Source organism: Equus asinus, chromosome X (genome assembly GCF_041296235.1).
Source record: "Equus asinus isolate D_3611 breed Donkey chromosome X, EquAss-T2T_v2, whole genome shotgun sequence".
NCBI lineage: Eukaryota > Metazoa > Chordata > Mammalia > Perissodactyla > Equidae > Equus > Equus asinus.
The window spans coordinates 135,164,699-135,189,038 of NC_091820.1; the positions used below are offsets into that span (position 1 = coordinate 135,164,699).

The 24,340-nt window shown below is 40.8% G+C and overlaps 1 protein-coding gene across 12 annotated transcripts in view; it reads left to right on the forward strand.

The window, feature by feature from the left end:
- The window catches only part of LOC123282422 (gamma-aminobutyric acid receptor subunit alpha-3-like), an 86,057-nt gene that overhangs the window by 32,610 nt on the left and 29,107 nt on the right, over positions 1-24,340 (forward strand). For 4 of the 12 annotated variants that reach the window (XM_070503139.1, XM_070503140.1, XM_070503138.1 and 1 more), the window contains 2 exons: positions 1,805-1,941; positions 12,330-12,412. In XM_070503139.1, the coding sequence (XP_070359240.1) occupies positions 1,835-1,941; positions 12,330-12,412 (190 nt within the window). In that variant the 5' untranslated portion in view covers positions 1,805-1,834. Of the gene's footprint in view, positions 1-985; positions 1,314-1,804; positions 1,942-2,713; positions 2,777-12,329; positions 12,413-24,340 lie in introns of those variants that run through there. The other 8 variants (XM_044763253.2, XM_070503147.1, XM_070503142.1 and 5 more) reach the window with 8 other exon arrangements.

The window sequence follows — 24,340 nt, forward strand, 5'->3', positions numbered from 1 at the left end:
GATAGTAGCATCTAGCTCAGTGTCGCGGTGAGGAGAAAATGAGCATGTTGCCCCCAATAACAACACTAATATTTATGCATTCCTGCATGCAAAAAAGATCTTCAATCTGCCTGGCATTGTGTTAGGTTATTTCATCGGCGGGGGGCAGGAGGCGGCGGGCGGGGCGGGCATTGACTGTAATGATGTCCTTCCCAACTTTCTGCCTCAGGCAGACAGTGGGTGCTTCTTGCCAGCAGTGTGATGACTCTCACTCTTCCGGTCTGGTATCCTGGTTCCTTGCCAGCCACACCTGCCTCTGTGCTGTCCTCTAACACTGTCAAGCATACTCTCCACAATGGCTGCTCCCTCTGCCTGGAGCACCTTTCTTGAAGACATCCACGTGGCTTGCTCCCTTGCCTCCTTTAAGTTTTTGTTCAAATGTCATTTTACTAGTGAGGCTTTGCCTGGCCGCCCCATAGAAAATTACAAGAAACACCCCCTCACCTTACTTTTCTCCAGACCGCGTATGCCCGCTGCCATTCTATGTTTATTTGGTTATTTACTGTCTGCAAGGGCAGGGACTTAGAACTCCCAAGCCGCTAGCAGTGCTTGGTACACATATCTGCGGTACTTAATAAGTATTTGCTGAACAAATGCATAGGAAAGGGGGTGCTAAAGATGGAGGAAGGAGGGTTCTCAAAGGGCCTCACTGAAAGAGAATGGCATTTGGGCTGGTCTGCAAGGAAATGTGTGACTTTTATAGATAGTTGAGGGAAGGCAAGGGCTTCTAGGGGAAAGGTATAGCACGAGCAAAGGCAAAGAGGCTGGAAACTGCTGGTTAAGGACAGTGATTGCATCGCATCACAGCTCTTCCGAAACACCTGGAAAGATTCCCCCAGCAACTCTCCAACTGTGAAGGCGCGCATGGGCCGCTGGGTGCGCGAGGCGGAAGAAGCAGCGGGGCGGCGCCCGCTCTGCTGTGTCCCAGATCGCGCGAGGGCCTCGCTCCCCACCAGGCCCCGCCCCCGAGGGGCGGGGCGGGCGGGGGACGAAGAGCGCAAGCGCGCTCGTGCTCCGCCGGAGCCCCAGCCTGAAGAGCCACCTTTGGGTGGTTCCTGCGGACGGCCCTGGTTTGCCAGGCGGGGCTCGCGGTGGCGGCGGCGGCGGCGGCGGCTCAGCCCTGCCCTCCCGCCGCAGCGTGTCGCCGTCGCCCCAGAACGGCTGCACCGGTGCCGAAATGCTGCCGCCCTGCCGGGGCCTGCTATGGCTTGCTCTGGTCTTGGGTTCCGTCTGCAGCTCCCTCGAGTCTGCGGCGCCAGGCGAGTCGGCCACAGGTTCCTCCCTCGCCCTCGCCCAGATTGCAGGACTCCCTCCCTCCTTCTCTGCCTACATCCATCCTTAACTGCCTTGCTCCTTCTCTGATACTGTTCCTTCTCCCATCCACTCTTCCCTGCCTCCATTCTTCACTCCTTTCCTTCCCTCCGACCCGCCATCATTTCTTCCCTCTGTCCAGCCTTCCCCCCATCCCTAAATTCTTCATTCCTTTCCTCTATCCTTCCTTCCCTCCTTCACTCTCTCTCTCTCCCTCATCCAGGCTTTGGCCATGGCCAAAGCCTAACCCTGCCACCCAGGACTGGGGCTTCCTCTGTACTCCCACTCCCACCCTCCCTGAGCCCCAGCCCTGGTCACCCTCTCCCTTGCTTGGCTGGCTGGGCTGTCAAGGTGCAGGGGCCAGCCTTGGGCCTCTCAGTACCCTACCACCTACCATGAGTAGGGGTTCAGTGTCAGTGCAGGTGATCTCACTGAAGCCCCTTCCCCCGTCCAGATCCTCTGAATGTCCTTCTGATCATCGTGGATGACCTGCGTCCCTCCCTGGGCTGTTATGGGGACCAGCTCATCAGGTCCCCAAACATCGACCAACTGGCATCCCACAGCCTCCTCTTCCAGAATGCCTTTGCTCAGGTATGTCTGGGGACCCCTAGGTGTGGATGTGTGCTTTGTGCACTGAGGGTTGGGGGATCCCTTCAGCTATTGTTAGATGGCACTGATTATGCCAGACATCTCTTTATTGGAGGGAGACATAGTCTGGAAAATGGCGTTTGAGAAGACCCAGGCGTCCACTGGCAAGGAAGCTTGTGCCTTCAAGCTTGGTGGAGGATATGCCCTTGGGTGGAGGATATGCCCTGGCTCTAACATGCTCGGGACGGTCCTGCCCAGCTTTCTTCCCCAAAGAGGGGATTGCCTGGTGCTGAGGAGGAAGGGGTGCTGCAGAATGCCGTCCTCAGATCTGCTGACTGACCTTGGGCAGGTGCCAGCCTGCCAGCTTGCCATGGTTTTATGGTTTTAATTTGCATTTCCCTAATGACCAATGATGTTGAATATCTTTTCAAATGCTTATTATTCAACAGAATATCTTTTTATTAAATGTATATTTAAATAGTTTGCTCATTTTCAAATTGAGATGTTTTTCTTCTCATTTTTGAGTTGTAACAGTTATTTATGTTCTTAATACAAGTTCTTTATCAATATAAGATTCACAAATATGGTCACCGTTTTATGGCTGTCTTTTTATTTTCTTAATGTTATCTTTGGAAGAGCAAAAGGCTTACATTTTGATGAAGTCCAACTTAGCATATATTTTTAAAATTTTATGGCTCATGCTTTTGGTGTCTTATCTAAGAAATATTTGCCTGACTCAAGGTCACACAGATTTTTTTCTTGTGATTTCCTTTAGAAGTTCCAGTTCTTAAATTGTGGCCTGTGATCCACTGGAGTTGATTTTTGCTTATGATGTGAGGTAAAGTTCATTTTGTTTTTGGCATGTAGATAGCAAATTCTCCCAGCACCTTTATTGAAAAAGCTATCCTTTCTCTACTGAATTAGCTAATTAGCTTGGTACCTTGGTCAAAAATCAACTGACTATACATGTGAAAGTTTATTTCTGGACTTTCTATTCTTTTCCTTTCGTCTATATTGTCTATCTTTAGACCAAACCCACACTGTATTTATTAGTGTAGCTTTATGGTATGTTTTGTCATTGGGAAGTGAAAACACTCATGACATTTTTTTCTTTTGAAAGATGTTTTGACCATTCTAGATCATTTGTATTCCCATATAACTTTTATGATTAGCTTGTCATCTTTACAAAAAGAGAAGCTTCTGAGATTTTGATAAGGAGTGTATTGACTTTGTAGATCAATTTGGAGAGAATCTTAACAATATTAGGACTTCTAGTTTATGAACATGTAATGTCTGAACATGTCATTTGCAATTAAAGACAGTTTTTTTCTTGCTTTCTATTCTTTATGTCTTTAAGTTATTTTGCTTGCCTAAATTTTTAAACAGTTTTATTGAGATATGATTCACATGCCATATAATTCACCCTTTTCAAATACACAATTAAATGGTTTTTAGTATATTCACAGATTTGTGCAGCCATCAACAATATCTAATTTCAGATCATTTTAGTTCCTCTAAAAAAGAAACTGCATACTCATTATCAGTCACTCCCCACTGCTGTCCTTTCTGCACTGTTTAAAATCTCCAGGACAGTGTTGAATAAGAGAGAGCAGACATCCTTGTCTTCTTCATGATCGTAGGGGGAAATAGTCTTTCATCATTAAGTGTGATGCTAAATGTAGATTTTTCATAAATGCCCTTTATCAGTTGAGAAAGTTCCCTTCTATTCCTAGTTTTTTGAGAGCTTTGGATCATGAATGGGTGTTGGATTTCATCTCCCTGCTTTTGCCCTTGCCCTCCTTCAATTTATTCTTCACACAGCTGTCAGAATAATCCTAAAATGTTGCTCAGATCAAGTCACCATTCTACTCAAAATCAAGCAAGACCTCCACATTTCACTTAGAGTAAAAGCCAAAATATCCTAGGAAGCCTCACACTATCTGATCCCTTCCCCATAGTTTTCTCTTTGAACTAATCTATTAATCTTCCCCCTTGGTCTCTCAACAACAGTCACAGTGGCCTAGTTGCTATTCCTTGAACACACTGGGCACACTTCTACCTCAGGGCCTTTGCATTTGCTATTCCCTCTTCTTTGAACATTCTTTCTCCAGGTGTCCGCAAAGCTCACTCTCATTTCCTTCACGTCATTGCTCAGATGTCACCTGCTCAGTAAGGTATTCCTTGAAGACCCTTTTGAAAATTGCAATCCCTCCCCAATGTTTTCTACTTACATCTTATTATTCTTCCTGAGGCATACTACCTTTTAATATACTATATGTTACTTATCTTGTTTATTTTTTGTCTTTATTTAAATGTAAGCTCTAAAATGGCAACAATCTTGATATGTTACATTGCTTAGAATGATACCTGGCACATAGTAGGTGATCAACATTTGTTGAACACCAATGAGCGAGGAAACTTTTAGTCAGCTCTGTCCCAGACTTGTTGGGTGATTTTGTCAATTTCCTTCCCTTCTGTTTTATCATATGTAAAATATATGAGGGGATAAAAATGGATTTCTGTAAGGCTCTTCCAGCTCTGAAATTCTAGGAAAGAGGTTATATGCCCATTGAAGAGGATAGGTTGAGATATTATATTGTTAAGAAATCATGTTAAGATGCTATTTTTCCTGGAACCCTGGGACTACCTGAACCCTGGCTTGCCCAGCCTACACCTCCTCTCTGCACGGTCCCCATAGAAATACATGTGTTTAGGAACGAAAATTCATTCATTCATTCATTCAGTAGATATATATTTGAACATCTACAGTGTGCTGGGTACTGTGCTAGGCTCCTGGCACACATCAAAGAGAAAAGAAGACAAAAATTCATAAGCTTGTCGTAAGGAGAGAAAAAATTTGATAATAGAAAAAATAAATTGTATGGCACGTTATATGTTAGGTGCTCTGGGAAGAGCAAAAGCATGGTAAGTCTTCCTAACCATAGTGTGGATAGGACACTGAGTGGAGGTCAGGGTGGGCCTCGTTTAGAAGATAATAATTAAGCAGAGATTCGAAAGAGATACAAGAGCATAGTGAGTGCAAAGGCCATGATGTAAGAAAGCCTGCCGAGTTGAAAGAGCAGCAAGAAAGCCAAAGCAGGCTGAGCAAGAGAGAGCACAGTAGGAGATAGGCCACAGAGGAACAGGAGACAAGATCATGCAGGACCCTGTCAGCCGTGACGAGGACTTTGGCGCTTTCTCTGGATAAGATGAGGAAACACTAGAAGGCCGTTGTGTAGAGAACAGACTCCAAGGGCAAAGGGTGAAGACAGAGAGACCAGTTAGGGCGCCATGGCAGTAAGAAAACTAACTTGTTGCTGTGGTGAAAGGAAAACCAACTGTGGAGCAGCAAAGGGTAGGGTGACATGGGAGCAAGGGTGCTACAAAGCCCAGCGAAATGAGAGCAATAACTGAGAGGGGTGTGTGTGTGTGCGTGTGCACGTGCACACAGGGCTGAAAAGGGCCTCCCTCCCATCTGCATTCCCATCTTTATCTCTCACCCCAGAAGAAGGGGATTTCCTGGATCGCCTCTTCCTTCCTATCTGGTGTTTGCATAGGAATCAAAGCAGGCCAAACCCCGGACTGGGACTGAAGTCCTATGATCTGAATGTCACATTTCGAGCGGGTCTCTGATCTTTTTGAAAAGCCCACTAAAGACTATTTTGCTGTACTGTGGAAATTATTCATCCTGCATAACTGAAACTTAGTACCCTTTCACTAATACCTCCCCAGTGCCCCAACCCAGCACCTGGCAAACACGAGTCTACTCTCTGCTTCTGTGAGTTTGACTATTTTAGATTTCAAATGGCAGGACTTCCTTCTTTTTAAGGCCGAATAATATTCCATTGTATGTATATACATTTTCACTTTTATTGAAGTAACATTGGTTTATAACATTATATAGATTTCAGGTGTACATCGTTATATTTTGACTTCTGTATAGACTGCATCATGTCCACCACCAAAAGTCTAGTTGCCATCTGTCACCATACAAATGTCCTCCTTTACCTCTTTCACCCTCCCCCTCTCCCTTTCCTCTCTGGTAACCACCAGTCTGTTCTCTGTATCTATGTGTTTATTGTTGTTTTGTAATCTTACACATATAAGTGAAATCATATGGTATTTATATTTCTCTGACTTATTTCACTTAGCATAATTCCCTCAAAGTCCATCCATGTTGTGGCCAAAGGCACAAATTTGTCTTTTTTATGGCTGAGTACTATTCCATTGTATATATATACACCATATCTTCTTTATCCATTCATCAGTTGGTGGGCACTTGGATTACTTCCACATCTTGGTTATTGTGAATAATGCTGGGATGGACATACGGATGCATAAATCTCTTTGAATTGTTGATTTTATGTTCTTTGGATAAATACCCAGTAGTGGGATAGCTGGAGTGTATGGTATTTCTATTTTTAATTTTTTGAGAAATCTACATATTGTTTTCCATAGTGGCTCCACCAGTTTGCATTCCCACCAGCAGTGTATGAGGGTTCTCTTTTCTCTAAATCCTCTCCAACATTTATTATTTTCTGTCATGTTAATTATAGCCATTCTGATGGATGTAAGGTGAAATCTCGTTGCAGTTTTTATTTGCATTTCCCTAATAATTAGTGATGTTGAACATCGTTTTGTGTGCCTGTTGGCCATCTGTATATCTTCTTTGGTAATATGTCTGTTCATATCCTCTGCCCATTTTTTGATTGGGTTGTTCATTTTTTTGTTGTTGAGTTATATGAGTTCTTTACATATTTCGGATTTTAACCCCTTCTGGATATATGGTTTGCAAACATCTTCTCCCAATTGGTAGATTGTCTTTTCATTTTGTTGTTGGTTTCCTTTGCTGTGCAGAAGATTTTCAGTTTGATGTAGTCCCATTTGTTTTTTCTTTTGTTTCTCTTGCCTGAGGATACATATCCAAAAAGATATTGCTAAGGCCAAAATCAAAGAGCATACTGCCCATGTTTGCTTCTAGGAGTCATATGGTTTCAGGTCTTACATGCAAGTTTTTAATCCATTTTGAGTTAGTTTTTGTGTAGGGTGTAAGATAGTTGTCTACTATCATTCTTTTGCATGTGGCCATCCAGTTTTCCAAGCACCATTCATTGAAGAGACTTTCCTTTCTCCATTGTATGTTCTTGGCTCTTTTGTCAAAAATTAGCTGTCCATAAATATGTGGGCTTATTTCTTGGCTCTCAATTCTGTTCCATTGATCTGTGCATCTGTTTTTTTGCCAGTACCATGCTGTTTTGATTACTGTAACTTTTCAGTATACTTTGAAATCATGGAGTGTGACATCTCCAATTTTGTTCTTTTTTCTCTGGATTTCTTTGGCTATTTGGGGTCTTTTGTTGTTCCACATAAATTTTAGGATTTTTTGTTCTATTTCTATGAAAAAGTGTCATTGGGATCTTCATAAGGATCACATTGAATCTGTAGATGGCTTTAGGCAATATGGACATTTTAACTATGTTAATTCTTCCAGTACATGAGCACAGAATATCTTTCCATTTCTTTGTGTCTTCTTCAATTTCTTTCCACAATGTCTTATGGTTTTCAGTGTACAGGTCTTTCACCTCCTTGGGTAAATTTATTCCTAGGTATTTTGTTCTTTCTGTTGCAATTGTAAATGAGATTGTATTCTTTTTTTTTTTTTCTGAGGAAGATTAGCCCTGAGCTAACTGCTACCAATCCTCCTCTTTTCTCTGAGGAAGACTGGCTGTGAGCTAACGTCCATGCCCATCTTCCTCCACTTTATATGTGGGACACCTACCACAGCATGGCATGCCAAGCAGTGCCATGTCCACACCGGGATCCAAACTGGAGAACCCTGGGATGCCAAGAGGCAGAACATGTGAACTTAACCACTGCACCACCGGGCCGGCCCCTGGGATTGTATTCTTGATTTCTCTTTCTGCTCGTTCGTTGTTAACAATAGAAATGCAACTGATTTTTATATGTTGATTATGTACTTTGAAACTTTACTGTATTTGTTAATTATTTCCTTTAGTTTTTTGGTGGATTCTTTAGAGTTCTCACTATATAAAACCATGTCATCTGCAAATAGTGACAGTTTTACTTCTTTATTCCCAATTTGGATATCTTTCATTTCATTTTCTTGCCTAATTGCTCTGGCTAGGAATTCTAATACTATGTTGAATAAGAGTGGCAAGGGTGGGCATCCTTGTCTTGTTCCTGTTCTTAGGGGAATAGCTTTCAGTTTTTCATCATTGAGTATGATGTTGGCTATGGGTTTGTCATATATGGCCTTTATTATGTTAAGATACTTTCCTTCTATACCCATTTTATAGAGAGTTTTTATCATAAATGGATGCTGAATCTTGTTAAATGCTTTCTCTGCATCTATTGAGATAATCTTCTGATTTTTATTCCTTATTTTGTTAATGTGGTGTATTACAATTATGTTGAACCATCCTTGCATCCCTGGAATAAATCTCACTTGATTGTAGTATGAGCCTTTCCATGTATTGTTGTATTCCATTTGCTAGTATTTTGTTGAGCATTTTTGCATCTATGTTCATCAGCAGTATTGGCTGTAATTTTCATTTTTGTGTTGCCCTTGTCTGGTTTTGGTATCAGGGTAATGTTAACCTTGTAAAATGAGTTAGGAAGCATCCCCTCTGATTTTTTGAAAGAGTTTGTGAAGGACAGGTATTAAATCTTTGAATGTTTGGTAGAATTCACCAGAGAAGCTGTCTGGTCCTGGAATTTTGTTTTTTGGGAGGTTTTTGATTACTGTTTCAATCTCCTTACTAGTGATTGGTCTATTCAGATTCTCTATTTTTTCTTGATTCAGTTTTGGAAGGATGTATGATTCTAAGAATTTATCTATTTACCTTGGTTATCCAATTTGTTGGCGTATAGCTTTTCATGGTATTCTCTTATAATCCTTTGTATTTCTGTGCTATCCATTGTAATTTCTCCTCTTTTATTTCTGATTTTATTTATTTGAGCCTTCTATCTTTTTGTCTTAGTGAGTTTAGCTAAAGGTTTGTCAATTTTGATTATGTTTTCAAAGAACCAGCTCTTGAGTTCATTGATCTTTTCTATTGTCTTTTTAGTCTCTATTACATTTATTTCCACTCTGACTTTTCTTATTTCCTTCCTTCTACTGACTTTAGGCTTTGTGTGTTCTTCTTTTTTCTAGTTCCTTTAGGTGTACTGTTAGATTGTTTATTTGAGATTTTGTTTCTTGACACAGACCTATATTGCTATAAACTTCCCTCTTAGTCAGAGGCAAGAGTCACACGCACACCTCTGTTGCTGCCCACCAGGTTCTCTGAGGCTGGGGGTGACTCACTCAGCTGCCATGGCCAGGGGTCCAGGAGCCTGGGTACCACCTCTTCTCTTCCCCCATTTGGCCTCCTCTATGTGCTCCAATCCACCCACCTTTGTATGTACTGATGTGTGGCTCTCTCTGGCATTCTGCTGTGTTGGGCAATGTAGCCTTTGTTGGGTTATGGATGTTTTGCTTGCTGTAAATTGAAGGGGAGAGACAAAGGGCTCCTCTTTACACCACCATGATGATCTGTATATACATTTTCTTATGAATTCATCTATCGATGGATGCAGGTTGCTTCCATGCCTTGGCTATTGTGAATAGGGCTGCAGTGAACATGGTAGTACAGATCTCTCTCTGAGATCAAGATTTCAATTTCTTTGGACATATATGCCCAGAAGTGCGATTGCTGCATCCTATGGTAGTTCTTTTTTAATTTTTTGAAGAACCTCCATACTGTTTTCCATAGAGGCTGCACCAATTTACATTCAAACCAACAGTGCACAAGGGTTCCCTTTTCTCTACATCCTCACCAACACTTGTTATCTTTTGTTTTTTTTTTTTGATAATAGCCATCCTAACAGGTGTGAGGTGACACCTCATTGTGGTTTCAATCTGCATTTCCCTGTTTATTAGTGATGTTGAGCATCTTTTCATATACTTGTGGCCATTTGAATGTCTCCTTTGGAGTAATGTGTATTCAGGTCCTTTACCAATTAACAATACTGTATTGTATACTTAAAATTTTGTTAAGTGGATAGATTTTATGTTTAGTGCTCTTGTCACACAATATAATAATAAGAAGAATAAAAAGAGGGTGAGAGAAAACATTTGGAGGGTATGAATATGTTTATGGCATAGATTGTAATGATGAGTATATTAGCCTGAGTACAGTCAGGGTGCTTTCTGCTGCAGGAAAAGCTTGAAGGGGTCTTTAAAGTTGTAGCAAGGTGGAAAGAAGGCAAGAAAGGCAGACAGTATGACACCGGAGATCAAAGAGCATTAGGATGTGTTTAAGAACCAATGAAATGAGTACAGCATAATTTGGCTTGTGAAGTTCTCTGCCACCACTAACATCTGCTTCCTCCTCTCTGCTCTGTGCTTAGGTGGGATGGGCAAGAAGTGGATGGGAAGGAAGACAGGAAAGTTATTATAAATCAGTTCTGCTCCTAACCAGAAATCAGTACCTTTTGCATCTTGCTTTGATAATCCATTTGTCGTGGTCTTATTTGCCATGTCCCCAGGACTGCTAGGTAGACATAAAGTAATTTCCCTTTGGCATTGCTCATAAGAAGCAATATCTTGGAATACTAATATAAATGGAGAGAAGAAACACAATTTTATTTATTAAGCCCTCATGGAATTTTTTAAGTATCCAACACAGGGAGCAGTTTCTTAGTGAAATACATTTGTCTTGTGTCAGATTCTTTGAGTCTTGAATTCCTCTTTATGCCTTAATAATAAAGAGTAGATTGGTGGGATATTGTAGGCTGACTTGAGAATTGAGCTTTTGTCCAAAAATCATGGGATATTTTGTAAATATCCAAGGGATTAGTTAGAACTGCAAGAACACCTGACCTCTACTTCCAGCCTCTTACTATTTAGAGAGGGAAACTGAAAACAAGGGATGGGTAGGTATTTGCTGAAGGGCATACACTTGGTGTCCACCTTTCAGCCTAGGGTTCTTGCTAATACACACCTGAGTATGTTTGCTTTAGTCAGTCTGCTTTGAGAAATAGCTAATATCGCTGCTCTGATCATTTGTGAGGCATCACACATTCATCAGGTTTAACAATTAGCCAGGATGGGAGATGCTGGCCAGTTGGCCACCTAGAACACCAAGAGGATGGCAAGGATTGAATCCAATATAACCAGAGGTATACAGGTTATCTAGAAATAGTTACTCAGAGCTAGGCTCCAAAGAACACTGAATTTTTGCTGTGTGGGTTCCATTTCTACATAGGAGGCTATTGTCTATGCCAAGAACAGCTGAGGCTCAAAAAACTCGAAATCAATCAGAGGAGTAATCTTAGAATAGATTTCTTAGACAGACTAAAGCAGGAGAATGAGTATGGGCATGGCAAATAACAACCCCATCCAGATTTCCATTGAGGAATCCACGCACAGTCTCTCCTATATGTTTTCCCTGTGAAGACAGCATGAGCTCTTCAGACTTGACCGCTGAGGTTACTGATGTCCTCAACCACCTTTGTATTTTATTTTTTGGCTGGGAAAGATTTGCCCTGAGCTAACAGCTGTTGCCAAACTTCCTCTCTCTTCTTTTTATCTTGTTTTCCCTGCCCAAAGCCCCAGTACATAGTTGCATATTCTGCTTGTAAGTCCTTCTAGTTCTTCCTAGTTCTTCCATATGAGTCGCCAACACAGCATGGCTGCTGACAGACAAGTGTGTGGTTCTGCACCTGGGAACTGAACCTGGACCACCAAAGTGGAACATGCCAAACTTTAAACAATAGGCCATCCAGGCTGGCTCTGTATTTTTATTTTCTGGCCAGCTGCCGTGTGTGGGTGTGTATGAGTGTACAAGTGTGGATGTATTCTCCAAGAGCCATCTCCTTCAAAGCTATAGCAGTTGCTATGAGCAGCAGAACCATCTCTTGTGCTTGTTCATTATCAGGGTAAAAATTTTCTTTCTATGTATCTCTCCTCTCCAGTGCACTCTTTAAATTGGTTAACTCACACGATAGCCTGCTGAGGATAATTATTTCAGAAATAATTAAACTGCTATCAAGAGCGAATGAGTCAGGACCTGGGGTTTTTAGGCTTCAGTGGGAGGGTGGCTAAGGGAGCTCAGCTAGGTCAGATAAGTTACGTTTGATTTTCTAAAAGTGGTAAGATGGGATTTAGATCTGATCTAAAAATCTGAACACTGAATGCTGCTTTGAGAGCCTATCTAGTTCATGCAATTCATCCCTCGTGTTCATAAGAACTTGGTTCTCAGTGAACCTAAACAAACAAAACCCCACTATACCTAGGAGAATGCCATAACTGGTGAATGGGAACTCAGCTCCATGTTTAATGGCATTCATTTTAGCTTAATTTCATTTTCTGTTCTCCTTTCTTTTAGGTTAACAATTCATGCTGAGTGCCCCATGGCTTTGGAAGGTTTTCCTATGGATATGCATGCCTGCCCACTGAAGTTTGGAAGCTGTACGTATTTTCTCACTTTTCTGCTTGCCTGGTCTTCTTCTAAAAGAAACTGAATATTTCCTATTCTGTCCTCTAGTAGTTTCTAAAGCCATTTCTAAAGCCTAGGCATTTAATCCAGGCTGCTATGGGAGTGGGGAAGGGGAGTGGGGTTGAGTAGTACTAACTGATCAGGAGCGGGAGACAGCCTTTCATAGAGTTTTCATTCTAGACAGCAAACCTTATTTTACCATGTGAGACTCATTTCTCTCTCATTAGACTGAAACATTAACATCTGTTTCCTAAATTGTCCAGAAGACACAGCAAGAGAGAGCTGATATTCAGTAGCAGCTTCTAAGGACAAAATCCCTCAAATAGAATGTGTTTCTATTTTTGAAATGCCAATTCCACCTGCATCCTCATATACTTCCATCCAATTCTCTACAGTAAATGGTGGACAAGAAGAGACTCGAGATTTTCTCATTTTTAGAGAGTATTGCCTTTTCCAGTAGCTGTATAGCTGACAAAATGAGTAGATACATAGCCCATTTTCAAATGAATTAGAAAAATCAAACTAGAACAGAATTTGGGCAAGTTTCTGACTCTAAGAATTTCAGAGTAAATTTCCTATAGGGACGTATCAGAGCAATATCTCAAGGTCTGTGGCGATCATCCCTAAATTAGATTTAGCTCTGTATTTTGAAGTAGAAAGTGCATTTAAAAAGACAAAAATAGGGGCCAGCCCGGTGGTGTACTGTTTAAGTTTGCGCGCTCCACTTCAGTGGCCCAGGGTTTGCAGGTTTGGATCCCGGGCGTGGACCCAGCACCACTCATCAAGCCACACTGTGGCGGCATCCCACATAAAATAGAGGAAGATTGGCAGAGATGTTAGCTCAGTGACAATCTTCCTCAAGCCAAAAGAGGAAGATTGGCAACAGATGTTCACTCAGGGCCAATCTTCCTCACAAAAGAAAAGACACAAATAACTACATGTTATATATTTTTTCAATCATTGCCAAATAATTACAGATTGTCTCTTATGTGACAGGCTCTATTCTAGGAGATTGGAATGCATCCATAAATAAAACAAAGACCTTGCACTTATGAAACTGATATTATAGAGGAGAGAGTGATGGTGAAAGATAAAAGAAACAATGGATTAAAAAGTAAAGTATAAAGTATGTTGTAAAGTGAGAAGCACCATGGGAATACATAAAAGTACCACAGAATAAGGGGGGTCAGTCACGTCTAGGTGGAGGATAGGCATTGCCACTGAAATTTAAAATAGGGTGATCAGCATAGGCCTCTTTGAAAAAGTGACATTTGAGCAGAAATTTTAAGGAGATACAAGGGTTAACAGTGCAGATATCGGACAAAATCATGCTCCGGGTAGAGGGAACAGGCAGGGAAAAGATCCTGAGTGAGAAAAGTGTCTGACTTGTTCAAGGAACATCAAAGTGGCCAGTATGACTGGACAGAGGGAGTGAGGGGGAAAGCACTGGGAGAGGATGAGATCAATGAGGGAGCCAGGTAATCTAGAGTCTTGTAGGACATTAAAGGGCTTTGAATTTTATTCTGAGGGAAAATGGGGAGTGATTCCAGTTTGGGAACAGAATAATTACATTATCTTACATCTTAAAAGAATCATTATGGACACTCTTTTAAAACTGTAAGTATGGGAAGGATAGAAGCAGGGAGTCCAGTTGAGAGGGTATTGCTCTATTTCAGATGAGAGATGATAACAGTTCCGATCAGAGTGATGTTGGTAAAAGTGGTGAGAAGTAGCTTGATTCTGGATGTATTGTGAAGGGTGATCCAAAAGGATCTTGCAATAAATTACATGTATAATATTAGAAAAAGAACTCAAGGGTGACTTGTAGATTTTTGTCCTACTGGATTTACTATCAAATTAGATGGCTATTCCTTTCACTCCCAGTAGGACAGAGTTGTTTGTGGGTGAAAAGTGCTCCCCTCATGAAAAATTAGAAAACCTAGAACTGTAGAAGCAACAAGGATTGTAGAGACTGAAATTCTGGAGAAAGGGTTACCTCTCTTGGACGAATTTGTCACCTGCAGCTTCTTCATTCCTGGTGGAACTTGTCAATTCTGGCCTTGAATTGAAGCTTGGAATTTAAGTTCTGCCCCAGCTGTAGGGCTGCTACTGGAGGATAGAAACAAAGCAACAGTTTTGATGGTCACATAGAGATCAAGTGATAAAAGTAGAGATCTAGAAGGTTTCAAACACTTAACTGATACCCCTTTCAAGACAGTTGCTGAATTTTGAATTTGCACAAATCATAAGGCTAAAAGTTAATATGAAAACCTTTCAAAAGTAGAGCTGGCTTTCCTTCAGTCTCCCAATGCTATCAAAAAGAAGACATGCCAGGCTATCTGTTTAAAACCCTAGAGAAGCTATGTTCTAGTTACAAGGGAACAGCAGAGACAGACCAGGTTTAACCAAAACTACAACCCAGCTCAGTCCCTTATGGCATTAAGGTGATAATTCTCCCACACTATCTGCCTAGCAAAGAAAAGAATAAAGTTTCTCTGGTGGAAGTTAATATCACTTGAAAACTCTACAGTTTTATTACAAGATGTCTGGAATTCAATAAAAAATCATCAGGCATACCAATAGGTAGGACCATATGACCTAAAACCAAGATTTAAAAACAAAAAAACAGAATATGGAAACAGACCTCCAGGTGATCCAGATATCAGAGTTTGTAGATAAGAACTTTCAAAAACATTGCTTAATATGTTCAAGAAAAAAGAATAAAAGATGAATAAAATATATAAAAGATAGGGAACTTCAACAGAAAATTGGAATCTATAAAGAAGAATAAATTGGAAATTACTTATTGGGAAGTATATATCCAAAATTCATAATTCAATGGATGCATTTAACAAGCAGAAGATAGGATTAGAGAACTTAAAATTAGGTAATAGAAAATAGGAAACCTGAAGTATAGAGAGACAAAACTATAGAATAGAGTAAGAAACATGTGGGACACAGTAAAATCAAGTGTATTGTGTAATTTTGCAGAAGAAAAACAAGAAGAAAAAGGAGCAAAAGCAATAATTAAGAAGCTAAAGGCCAATCATTTTTAAAACTGATGAGAGTTATCAATCCAAAGATTCAAGAAGTTGGTAAACACTAAGCAGGATAAATACAAAGGAAAACAACACTGATTCTAAAGTTTATATAGAATGTCGACAAAAAAAATCCATAACCAATCTATAAATGAAAATTTGGGTGAGTTTATTCTGAGCTAAAATGTGAGGACCATGGCCTGGGGCCTTTCTTCCCGAAGGAAGAAAGGGCACCAAAGAAGTGAGGTATACAGAGTGGTTATATACCCCCAAACAGGATGCTTTACATATGATTGAAATGTCCCTCCCACAATAGTCACAAGATTGCCCTGTTGGCACAGCACTTGATGGACACAGCAGGTAGTGGGTCTGCTATCTCTGAGGGCGTAGCAGGAGGCAAATCTATTGTCTCGAGCTGGGTGGTCACAGGTGAGCACAGCAATCAGTTCCTAGCCTAAGGAAAAATGCTTAATCCTTAAGGGAATGCCAACATTGAGAGGGGGAGGGAAGTTGCACCTTTATCTCAAGGGCCTTTGTTCTTGCCATAGGGAAAATCTCAAGCAGATACACAATGCATGCTCAACAGCCATGGTCAGGCCCTTTTGGAAAGACAAGGTCAGGCCGAATTAGGTTTACACCAAATGGCTTCCTCATATTCTCTAATATATCCTATTGCTTGCCATTTTTATTTGTGAAAGCTATAGGTTTATTTTAAAGGTATAGGTATTACTGTTGCAAAGATAGACAAACAGACTAATGAGACATAACAGAACGTCCAAAAACAGAGAGAGAGAAAGGGAGAGAGAGATCTTGACTTTTATCTCTCATCATACTCAAAAATAAATTCCAGATGTATTACAGATAGAAATGTCAAAGGATGAAAGGTAAAACAATAACGCTTTTGCAAGAAAACATAAGAGAATACATTCGTGATCGTGGAAGAGGTAGGGATTACTTAAATAGAACATAGACTACTGCTTAGCCACAACGGTAAAACAGGATGACTTGGAATATATTAAAAATAAAGAAATTCTCTTTATTAAAAAACAATGGTGAAATGGCAAGCCACAGGGTGGGAGAAAATATTTGTATTGGATGTACATGACAAGTGACTCAACTCCATAATTATTAAGATCCCCATACAAATCTCTAAGGAGTAGTTAGAAACTTAAATAGAAAAAGAGGCCAACGTGTTGAACACGCACTTTATAAAACAGGGTTTCCTGATCACACACACAGACATATAAAGTGATTAATTACTTTAGTCTTGAAAAATATAGAAGAAGAGATAACATTTCTTAGCTCATTCAATCAGGTCAGTGTTAGTCTGATACCAAAACCAAAGATCAAAAGAAAAGAAAACCACAGGCAAATATTCCTTATGAATATAGACGCAAAAACCTTCAAGAAAATACTAGCAACCTGAATTAAGCAACTTATAAAGGGAAAAATACACTATCTTTAAGTGGGATTTACCCAAGAAATATAAAGTTGACCTTAACATTCAAAAATCAATGTAATACATCATATTAATAGAATAAGGAACAAAAATCACTTGATCATCTCAATAGATGCAGAAACACATACATATACCCCATGCTAGAAATCCAAAATTTGTCCTGATTTGCCAGTAACTAGAGGTTATAACTTGTTCCATCACTTTGGATAATTTAAGGTCCTGAGAAGTGTAAGTATTTGTTTTAGTCATAAACCTATACAATGTCTGTTTCCATTTGGTTTCGTATGTATACAAATCCTAGGCTATAGTTGTTAGGTTCATCAGAACCCTTGTATTTATACTGAATATGCCCAAACCAAACTGATTATTTTTTCTCTAAAACCTTCTTTTACGTTCCCTGTCTTGGTTTAGATCCTGTATTCTGGTTGTTACAAACCTCTTCAACCTCATCTCATATCTCTCGCTCCTTTGCTTTGGTCTTCTGCCGGTTCCTAGAACACTGCAGGATCTTTCCCACTTAGAAGCCTTTCCACTTGCTGTTTTATTTGACCTGAAATATTCTCCATCAAGCTCTGGCTCTTTCTCATTTTTTATGTTTCAGCTTAAAAGCCACTCCCTCAAAGAGGTCTTCTCTGATTACTGTATCTAATGAAACCCCTCCCTACCTCATAAACTCTGTTTTATTTTTTTCATAACATTTATCACCATCTGATATTATTTTCTTTATTGTTTACTTATTTATTGTCTTTTTCCACTAGACTATAAGCTCAATGAAGGGATGAGATCTCAAATGTCTTAAGACCTCTGTACTTTAACTACTACCTAATATAATGCCTTAATATTTGTTGAATGAGTAACTGACTGAATCAAGCAAGCAATGACTCTCTGACACTATGAGTTCAGAGGGAATGTTTTCTCATCAGTACTATTGTAGCAAGATTGTTTTTAACTTCCCATTTTCCTGGGGCCTGACATATACCGCAGCTTGAGTAACAGAAGGAAGCATTTGGCAAAGCAGCTAAAGGCAGGGAGATGCTTGTGGCATCATACCCCATACAATATATGTGACAGTGCCATTCTGCAAGTGCAGTAGTTCTAATTGCCTGGTAGATATCCTTTCTACAGTACCGCCCCCAACAACTCCTCCATGAAAATAGAATGATTGGAACTGAGGAGTAGGACACTCTGGGAGGGAAGCTGAGGGGTTAAAGGAATCCAAGGGGTGTGGAGGAAGGAGAGAATGAGGCAAAGGCCTAAAGGGGAAGAGTTCTGTTCTCCACTGGATGAATGAATTCCATCATTATCCACACACTTAGAAAAGCTACAATCTCAGGGTCATCTAGAATCCTTCCTTTAACTTCCTCCTTTCCTTTCTTAGCCATCATGAAAACCACCTGTTATAAAATGTTCTACCTCTAAAATTTATTTTCAGTCCACTGTCTACTACCATAGATTATACCCTAAGGCTCACTCACACCAGATACTGTAATGGCCTTTTAACTGCGGTCTTGGCTTCAGTTTCACTCTTCCCAGCTGGTCATCTATACTGCAGCTACTACAATCCTTCCAAAGCATACATCTGGTCATGTCAGCTCTCTACTTAGACACGTCCACAGCAACTTATAACCTATGAACTAGACCCCTTGTTTCTTAGTTTGCGTAATTAGGGGTTTTATGTTACCTCAGCTTCTCTCTAGCCTGTAAGTCCAGGGATATCATTAATTCCCTTAACACTCCATATTCTTGCCTGCTTTTTGCCTTGCTGTGTTGTTCTTTGCTAGGAATGTCCTTCTTTTACCTACTAAAGGTGGCCTCAACTTGTGAGTACCGTCAACTTTATGAGTCCTCTAACACTCCACCCTGGGCAGAAGCAACAGTGCCCCGCTCTGGTTTCATTTAACACGTATTTTTGTTCCACTGGTGTGCATACTTTTCCTGTTCAGGCTTGTACTATAACTATTGTGCACCCTCTGTCTCCCCCAGTAGATTGTCGGCACCCTGATGGCAGTTACTGTGCTTTATTAAGCTTTGTTTACCAGTACAGGGTAAGGCTGTGAGAAGACAATCAAGTAGTTTTCATTTTGTTTTTCAAATTTATTTCTCCATCTTCCTTCTCTTCCTTTATTAGATTATGCCTTTCCTGCTTTGACTTCCATCATATGAGAATATTTTTTCTTCCATAAATCTCTCTGTTCCCATACATTATTGTCATAGAAATGAAACTATTGCTTTTTGCATAAAGCAAGTTGCCACTCTGGGCCCAGTGAAGTGTCTAAGGTACTCGTAGCTGCACAATTTATTGTCACATTTGTGCTAGACCATGCTAGGAATTTAGGGCTAATATTCAAGATTGCATGCTCAAGGTACTCAGCTTAAGTTAAGAGATCCAGCAAGAAATTCTTTTTCTTTCTTAGGGGTTGAAACTCTTCCATCCCAAACACTTTCACGAGCAGACATGTTCTAGTTTTTACATTATCAAACTCTTGGGTGTACCGAGAACAATGCACTGTCCTTTAAACAGAGGGACTGAACACCACCTGAACAGCAAAGATAATAAGACATATTCATGTGATTCTCTGCTTAAGAGTAGTGGAACCCCAAGCAGATATACTAAAGATGGAAGGTAGTGGGGAAAATGAGAGGACAAGGGCCTTGTGAAATCACATTGCACAAATAGCCGTGGGACAGTCCTTACTTAATAGATTTTAGGTAAGGGTGTCAGAAGAGTCCTGAGGAGAGGATTTCCCTTTCTTCTTGGTGACAGAAATATAAAGATCTATAATTCCACCTGGGAGCCCTAGGATACCCCACAGGCAGGAGAGGATGCTTTGTTTCCAAGGCTGAATCACAAAAGACGGTCGCCATCTATAGGAGAAAGTCTCTAGACCAGAGGCTGCAAATTGGTGGTTTGCAGATGTGATTTGTTTGATCCATACAGTTTACAACTTTTTAAATTATTTGTCAAGATTTGAAATTTAGGAGCTGTCGTATAAAATTTCAGATTTGTTTATTTTTTATGAAATCAGAAGATCTGACAGCATTGGGTTCAAATTCCCACCTGGCCACAATCAGCTGGGGTGGAGTAGAGGCTGCCCCTTGTAGAGGGGCACAGCTTGCCCATTCCTCCAAGTCTCCATCACTTTCTGCTCTCTTCCTGAAAACAGGGTCCAGTGTCAGTTGCCATTAATCAACTCACTTGCACTCTTGTTTTACATATTGTCGAATTAAGAGCTCCTAGTAGAGTCAACAAGAAAGTGACATAGTTCTTGTACCCATAGCTATCAAAATTTTTAAAACTAAAAGACAGACTGAGAGGACTGTGTTTCAAAAAAGATGGGAGAGTTTGCAGTTCCGTATAGAGATGAAGAATATTTCTACATCTTTACTATGCATACAAAGTATGCCTTTGTTGAAAAATAAAACTTCAGATATCAACATTATGCAATCCATTATAAAGAACTGTAATTGATATATAAAAAAGATGTACAATGAAAATCTTAGTTAACTTTAAAGAACAAACTGAAAGTTCAACAGATTTGGTATTTGAAAGCCTACACTAAGTGTTGCTGGGAAATGTAGTTATGCGTTAAGCAACAAAACTTCCCAGGCATGAAAATATTCTATAAATGCCAAATTTATTAAAATGTCTATTAATTGCAGCAGAAATTATATATTGAACTACAAGTATTTTTGTCAGTGTGTTGAAGAAATGGCTGAGACTATATATAGGGCATAGTATGTGGAAAAGTTAGATTTCTTGTGGCATTTTCTTTTGTAGCTCTGGAGAGCACAGATACGGAAAATACCATAGAGTTATGCATATCTTTTCATGATTTCAATGAGAATTTTGATGTGAATGAAGACCTTTTTGCCATATTGACCATTCCAAACAAATCAGGAAATGGTTTACTTAGGTATACTGAAAAAAGTCCTAAGAAGATCACAGTTTACATGTAAGTAAGTGTTAATGTCAGACTGTTACGAAATGTATATCCAACATGGCAATGTTTTGTAGGGACACAGAATTTATGTTTGTTCTTTGGTAGATATATTAGGAAGTATTTGCTTTGTGGTAAAAGGTTTAAATAGAGCACATTATGGACACGGTAGCTGCCACCATGAGCTGGAGACCCCACCACTGACTTGAACAACAGACAGCTCAAACCTTGGATGAAATGGGTGAACAGTATGCTGGTCAGCTTCCCTTTGTGAGCCTAGGTGCCTGAGTGAGGGCAAGGTGCTCACTCCAGATATAAAACCCACTGTGCAAAGAGTCAATCCATGTCTGGAAAGAAAACAACTCTCTTCCTTTAAGGCACTAAAATGAAATAACCTTACTCCTCATTCCTCACCACTTCCCTTACCCACAATACGTCTTAAAACTAATCTGTACTAAATTCCGTACATTGGAATTCCAAACACAAGACCTAACATTAACACCCTTGTGCAGAAGAAAAGGTGGCAGGTTTCTGGTTTGCAAATCAAAGTGGTTATAAGTTTCAAAAGAAAATTCTAATCATTAATTATTGCCATTTTTAATTTAAAAATTTTTTTTAATTTAAAATATCCCTAATATGATTTTTTAGAATCTTATCTCATATGCCCACCCCATAATTAATTAAAGAAAATTTTATTACATTTCTGGCAGTTTATTTTTATTACAGCTGGCCTGATTTACTCATTTAAGATATCTCTCTAGCTCTTATAGGCATTTGAATTTGTGACATCCGCACTAGATAACATTATACCCATTCTTCCATTGCCCCTACTCTCTACCCTCCAAGAGAAGGAAAAGTTTGACCATTTATTGGACATCTAGAAGACTGTGAGTCATTGAAGGAAGAGAGCACTTTGGGTTCATTTCTGTATATCCAGTGTAAACCATAGTATTTAGTCAATGAGTGTTTATTAGATGGATGGATAAACATACTTCAATTGAAGACAGACATACCCAGAATTGTTTGGGGATGGAAGTTGTATTTCAGTATCATGCAAGTTGAGTGTCAAGGATAAAATCTTGCCAGCTCCTCTCAATGGCTAATTCTTGGACATTGATAAATGGAACTTAGAGACTTGTTCTATAGGCTTAAGTCCTATCTGTCCGGAAGCTGACCAGTTGCAGGGGCTTGAGGCAGGAGGCGCCCTGAATCCCGACTAATCTTAGGGTTTTAGGCAAAGTGGAGTAAATCTTGAGGCCCACATATCTTACAATACTTTTTGCCTTGAAACGATGGGAACTTTCAACACTTATCTCTGTGGAAGATCTCTGAACCCACAATTAAAAATGAAGTAGGGTACTCTTGTCTTTTTATTTCATTATCTGGACACTGCTCTTCCCTCTCCTTGTGATGTGGCAGTATGTCACCTTGCCCGTGCCCTGTTCTCCCTCCACCCTAGGACCAGGAGAGGGTACCTTAAAAAAAGCAGCATTTGAAATAGACTTAAAGAATAACAAGATTTAGAGATTTGGAATTTGGTATGGGGAAAGGCTACTCTCGAGAAAGGAAATACGGAGGTGTCAAGAGGCCAGAGGTATTTGAGAACACAATCTGTTGGAAAAACTTCAAGTTCACAGTAAGAGGTGGAGGCGATAGAGTCTGGGGCTGCAGGGGTGTGGCTGCCTCCTCGGAGGGGATTCTGGGGTCAGGTGCTTGGAGCCAGTAGTGGCTGGACCTGTAGCAGCCAAGCAGGCACTGTGTATGGCTGGCCAGGGTCCAGGATGCCCCTCCATCCAGCAGGTGGGGCCAACAGCCCAGCTTTGGAGGAAGCGTACAGGTGCTGGTGGTTGCTGTGCCTAGGCCACCTGGACCCTGGCTGTTTGCTCGGAAGAGCACTCCATGACATCGTGTATGGGGTCAGCATGGCTGCTGCACGCCCGAGGCTCACATTCCGGCTGCACCCACCACCCTCTGGAAGTGTCGGAAGTGTGACCTGGGGCCAGTAGTCGCCTGGCCTCCCGGGCTCAGGAGGGTTTGCTTTGCTTCCAGTGAAGTGGAGACGACAGTATACTTGCTGCCCATCAGTTGCAGACTTGCTCCCAGGCTTGAGTGTCCTGACCCATGGACTGGACTCCAGTCTTGGTGTCCTGCTGGCAACCCACATCCCTGGGCCCCATGGAAGGGAAGGGCCAAGGCTATGGTCAGCCAGGCTGGGTGTGCTGGGGGGGAAATCCTCCTCACCTGGCCAGAGTTCTGCTCTCCCCAGGCAGGGTTAGGGAGCAGGACCTTCAGCGCCTGCATGTGCAAAGCACATTCTTCTGTCTCTAGTGCGCCCCTTGAGTTTTTGTGTGGAGGCCAGCCTCCTGCTCCCAGGGGTGCTTCTGCATGCGTCATGCTGCCAGAGGCAGCTGCTGCTACGACCTCCTGTCTGAGATCAGATCCGAAATGCACCACCTGCTCTCCCTCCCACTCTAAGCTTGTGGGCAAAGAGGACGGAGGTTCCTGGAGGAGGCTGTGTGCGCCTGGGTGCAGTGCCACACAGCGTGGCACAGCGGGCCCCTAGAGGCCCAGGGTGTCCCCCTGGCCCCTGGGTTGTCCATCTGGCTGGCGGGAGGGTGAGAATTCTGGTGCCGCTGCATATTGGCTTTGCAAACAATGTACATTGATAAAATGTACATCAGTAAATAGGTGACTTGATATATTAAGGTTCATTTACACAATTCAATAGTATCCTGGTGTTAGATGGAAAGAGATGAGAAAGTTATTTGTGTACTGTTCAGTGGGAATATCTGCAGCATATATCATTGAGGGATAAGAGCAAAGCACAGAACACCAAATGGTATAGGGGTGTATATTGTATAGGGATGATACTTCTAGAAAGATACACAACAATCTCTTCATTGTAGTTAAAGGAAGGAGAAATAAGATGAGTGATTTGGGGACAGCTATAGGAGGAAGACTTTTTGCTGTATTCCCCTTGATTTAGGAACCATATAAACATTATTACCTTATATATATGTATATTGTTTTCATGTGACGATAGATTATGGACATTCTTTCCTGAATTCTGGATAGGCTCCTCTATGTGGGGGTTCTGTATCCTGAAAACTTACTGAATTCATTTATTCAAACTTGTTTTTTTGGTGGACGTTTTAGGGTTATCTAAGATTATATCATCTGCAAACATAGACTTTAATATTTCTTCGTTTCCAATTTGGATATTTATTATATCTTTTTCTTGCCTAATTACTCTGCCTAGGACTTCCAGTACTAAATTGAATAGAAGTGGTGAGGTGGACATAGCTCTCTTGTTTCTGATGTTAGAGGAAAAGCTTTTAGCTTTACACCCTAGTATGATGTTAGCTGCGGGCTTGTCATATGTTGCTTTTGTTACTTGAGGTACATTCCTTCTATACCTAATTTGTTGACAGTCTTTATCATAGGAGGACGTTGAATTTTATCAAA